A 4,266-nucleotide genomic window follows, 5' to 3' on the forward strand; every position below is an offset into this window, starting at 1 on the left:
GTTTTTAACTTGTTTTAAACTTTAAATATGCATTTTAAAACATCACTTGCATAGGTTTTTGTGGTAAAAATTTAACGTAAAACACTAGTGACTTTGCATTTGACTTACTTTAAAATGTCTTTAAAATAGCATTCGAACATGTTTTAAAATATTTTAAATTTTCAAATTCAAATCAAATTCAAAACCTAAACCCAAAACCACTCTCCTAGAAACTCTGAGCTAAACTCGGGATGAAACTTACCTCTTTAGTAATAGAATTTGGAGAACAATCAAGTTCTAAAAGCCGTGGGGGAGAGGCTTTAGCTCCCCGTGCTACAGCTCTCCACGCTCTAGCTCCAGGTCGGCCCTGATTGAGGCCAAGATCCACAAGCTCGGCATCTTCACAACCTCAACTTTGAAGCAACCTGCCTCCTCGAGTGACAGTTGGGCCTAGTGCCCATCCTCCAGCCCCAAATGCTCCTCCACCACAGTTGCTCCTCACTCCATGAGCAGCACCTCCACATTGGATGACACCACCCTGAACCAGCACCATCTCCTTATCAAACCCTACAGCTCCTCCTTCCCCAAAATTGGCTACTCCTCATTCCTCCACTGAATCCCCAATATGACCTAGAGCCTACTTTGGCAATGACTATTATCAGCCTCCCCCGCCATCAATGCCCGAGCTCGTGGCAATCCCAGCTCGCAAAACACCTTAATCAGGGCGCTGGAATCTTTTGGGAATCTTGGAGATTCCTTTTAAAAATATTTTAAGATTCCCCCATCTTTTAAAATCAATTTTTTTTGGTCTGAATGTTTTAAAAAGTGAAAACATTGTGTTAAAGTTAGCACTATGTGTGAATGAAAATGTTTTTAAAAAATATCCTAAATTTTAATGTAAAGTAATTTACTTTATTTTAAAACATAGTACGAATGTATTTTTCACTTAAATTTAACACATTTCAAGAATAAAGAGCAAGTGCAAATGCCTCCATAATTTGTTAAGAGCTCATCCACTTGAGGTACATGCTCCTTCTTGAGCTGGGAGGTAGCTTATGGGACATCTGGATGACCACTGTTGTGTTGTTTGATCAGCATGGTTTTATACCATACCCACTCCTCCATAGTGACGTTCTAGATGCTTGCCAAAGCACTTAAAAGTGAAATCCCCCATTCGACAAGTATTATCAAGGAGAGCATCAATTTCATGGACAACACCATTGTCATTTGCAACACTCCAAGCACCAGCACAAGAACCACACTGTATGACACCAGATTTGTTTTTCTTTGTTCCAATCGTGAATGTCTATAGAGGATTAGAGCTCCACAAAGGAAGATAGATTGAAACTTACCAGGCTAGACCATATCATGGTCGTGATGGCATTCGCCTTCAGAAAGGCTGTATATACATCCGCACACCAGCTCGAGAACCACACTGTCACGACTACAGCATTGTCTGACTTAATAAGTTTCGATTTTTCTTCCTTTGTGAAGCTCTAACTTTTTGCTTCCTTTGTGAAGGTAACAAAGAAAGACGAATTTGTTAAAGAGGAGCTCTCAGGCCATAACATCATACAGTGTGGTTCTCATGTATAGCACAACTACAACATCGTTTGGCACATAAAAACCACACGGTGTGATGTTATGGCCTGAAAGTTCCTAATAGGCTCGTTTTTCTTTGTTCCAGTTGTGAATGTATATAAAAACTTAGAGCTCCACAAAGGAAGATAGACTGAACCTTACCACACTAAACAATGTGTGATTGTGACAACATTCATCTTCAGAAAGGTTGTACAAACATTTGCAGCACTCCCAAACACTAGTACAAGAACCAAAACAGTTAAAGACCATGAAAAGGTACAGGCATACCTTATAAAGACGGTTGAAGAGCATGAGAAAGCATGATAATGGCTTTGAAGATGTAGTTTAAGGTGTAGGAGGAATTCATGAAAATTCTATGGTTCACAAGTATTTCAAATTCTAGAGTTCTTGGGAAGTAATGTGCATTTTACAAAGATGGTAACTGAAGATTTGTGTACAGCCTTTTTAAAGATGAACACTGTCACGATTAAAATTTAAAAGGCCAAATGATATTGTAGTCGTGACAGTATTTGCTTTCAAAAAGGTTGTACATAAGTCTTTAACTGCTGTCTTCATTATCTCCCTTTAACTTTTGGTACTATTTGTGAACCACATGGTTTTTATGAACTCTTCCTGCACTTTAAACTACATCTTCAAAGCCACTATCATGCCTAGTGTTATTCCAAAAACCATTTCTTATGCTCTTTAACTATCTTGTAGCATTACACAGTATGGATAGTTGGGCATGCACTAGCTTTATCAGGGACTATATGGTCTCCGACAATCTTGGCTAGCTGGGCCTGCATTTGTTCTATCTGGGCCTGTGCCTTTGTGTAATCCTTCTGAGCCATGCTTGGACCCGGCTTACTACCAATGACCATCTGTTTTATCTCAGGTGGCTAGTTCTGCAACTCCACCAAGCCACAGGCTTTACCTTTATAGATTGTTGAGCATGTCAAAAGGTCTGAACGCTCTGTGGCAAATGTTTGCATCCAAGCTTCTTAAAATCTCCAAACTTCAAGAACACTAACCTTCTTCATTAATTCAGATCCTCCAACCCTACCCTCTACCTTTATGGAGCATCAAAGGTTTGCGCAATATTTCGGGATAACCTAGTTTGCAAATATGAATATTTTAAAGGTATCCATAAAGTTGTTCATTTTCTCACAGTGGCACAGACAATCTGACGCTTGGCGGGCATGGTCGCCAGCCCCGTCTTCTCCTCCATGTCAATCTCCTGCCCATTCGGCACCCTCCACTCGAATCGATGCAGAAGATAGGCCAGCGTGAGCGACACGTGGGGAGCGGCGCTGCCCGGATCCAAAAGGTATGAGATCGAAGTGGTTCCCCAGGATGCTGTGATCGCTGCCCAGGAATCGCTCTGGACAGAAGCTCTTGGGATCGCTCCAGTTCGCCGGGTCGTGATGGATCCCCCAGATATTGACGAGCAGCGTGGTGTTGGCCGTGATTGTGTAGCCGGCGAGCTGGGAGGTCCCGGGATTGCTGTGTGGGAGGCCAGTGGTGGCCAGTGGATGCAAGTGCAGGACTTCCTTGACGATGGCTTGGATGTAAGGGAGATTTTTGAGGTCTGTCTCTTCCAGGCAGCGGTTCCTTCCAACGATCCGGTCGAGCTCTTCGTGCGCCTTCTTCTGGACGCCGGGGCAGTGTATCATATCGGACATCGCCCACTCCACAGTGCCTTTGGAGGTGTTCGTCCCAGCTAAGAGAAGATTCTGTCAAGGAATCGAGCACAAGTTCTTAGCGAGCAAGAAGAGATTTTTTTCTCCTTACCTGGAGGAGTGCGATGATTGCCATGTCATCCAACTTGTTCTCGCCACCCAGTGAGAGCATCACGTCCACAAAGTCCCTGGGAGGATTCTCCGAGATGAAGCTCTCCTTGTGCTGCTTGACGATCGCGTTTAGGAAGTTCTCCACTGCCGGTATGATCTGGTTCTTCAGCCTGTGCTCGCTCCTCTTGATCTTGTCGACCCATCACAGTGCAGGGATGAAGTCTCCGATGTACAGCCGCTCTGACTCCTCGGTGATCGTGTCCCACACAGCCCGATAACCCTCAGCCTCTCGGGTGACAGGGGTGTCCGAGTTATAAAAGTTCTGGCCGAAGAGAACTGACGTCATCAAGTTGGTGAAGAGCTCGTGAAGCAGCGTGGTGAGATCAAATGCCTCCCCGGCAGCCACCGACTTCTCTACAATCGAGGCAAATGCCGCGAGCTCGCGCTTGCGGATCCCAGAGAAGTGGTTCACTCTCCCGGTGGCGAAGATCTCTGTGCCGCTCACTCGCTGCAGCATCTTCCAGCGCTCGCCATGAGGAGCAAACACAAGATCATTGTAGTCGTGGCTTACGTTCTTGAAGAAGGTGTGAAACTGGGGCCTGCTCGCAAACTCGACATTGTGATCCTTGAGAACCTCCCTGGCCATCGCAAGGCTGCTGATGATTACGTGAGGACGGCTTCCCAGCTCCATATACATGATCGGTCCATACTTCTTGGCGAGACGATGGAGAGAGTGGTGCCTGGAGTGGCTGAGAGAGGGCAGTGATCCAACAAGAGGCCAAAAAAAGGGACCGGGTGGAAGATTGCTATGTGCCTTCTTCCTTGAGTAGAGATTGAGCAGCACAAAGAATGCAATCACCAAGCACAGACAAGTTGTCCAGTAGTACCAAACACTAGAGTAGAGAAGAGAATCCAT

The 4,266-nt window shown here is 44.9% G+C and overlaps 2 protein-coding genes across 2 annotated transcripts; both read right to left on the reverse strand.

Annotated features, from left to right (window-relative positions):
- Positions 1 to 2,789: 2,789 nt before the first annotated feature.
- Positions 2,790 to 3,553, reverse strand: LOC112340700 (flavonoid 3',5'-hydroxylase-like). Its single transcript, XM_024659538.1, has 2 exons — positions 3,386 to 3,553; positions 2,790 to 3,293 (listed from the first exon to the last, which is right to left on the reverse strand). The coding sequence occupies exons 1-2, from the start codon at positions 3,551 to 3,553 to the stop codon at positions 2,790 to 2,792; spliced, it is 672 nt and encodes a 223-aa protein (XP_024515306.1).
- Positions 3,553 to 4,266, reverse strand: LOC112340701 (cytochrome P450 71A1-like). The gene has a single exon (XM_024659539.1). The coding sequence runs from the start codon at positions 4,264 to 4,266 to the stop codon at positions 3,553 to 3,555; it is 714 nt and encodes a 237-aa protein (XP_024515307.1).

Source organism: Selaginella moellendorffii, unplaced genomic scaffold, assembly GCF_000143415.4.
Source record: "Selaginella moellendorffii unplaced genomic scaffold, v1.0 SELMOscaffold_69, whole genome shotgun sequence".
Classification (NCBI taxonomy): domain Eukaryota; kingdom Viridiplantae; phylum Streptophyta; class Lycopodiopsida; order Selaginellales; family Selaginellaceae; genus Selaginella; species Selaginella moellendorffii.

Excerpts from the sequence above, each read along its gene's own strand:
- LOC112340700 (XM_024659538.1), bottom strand. The coding sequence starts at position 3,553 with ATGGGTCGACAAGATCAAGAGGAGCGAGCACAGGCTGAAGAACCAGAT. Across the intron at positions 3,294-3,385 it reads TCACTGGGTGGCGAGAACAA|AATCTTCTCTTAGCTGGGAC; the intron begins GTTGGATGACAT and ends ATTCCTTGACAG.
- LOC112340701 (XM_024659539.1), bottom strand. The coding sequence starts at position 4,266 with ATGGATTCTCTTCTCTACTCTAGTGTTTGGTACTACTGGACAACTTGT.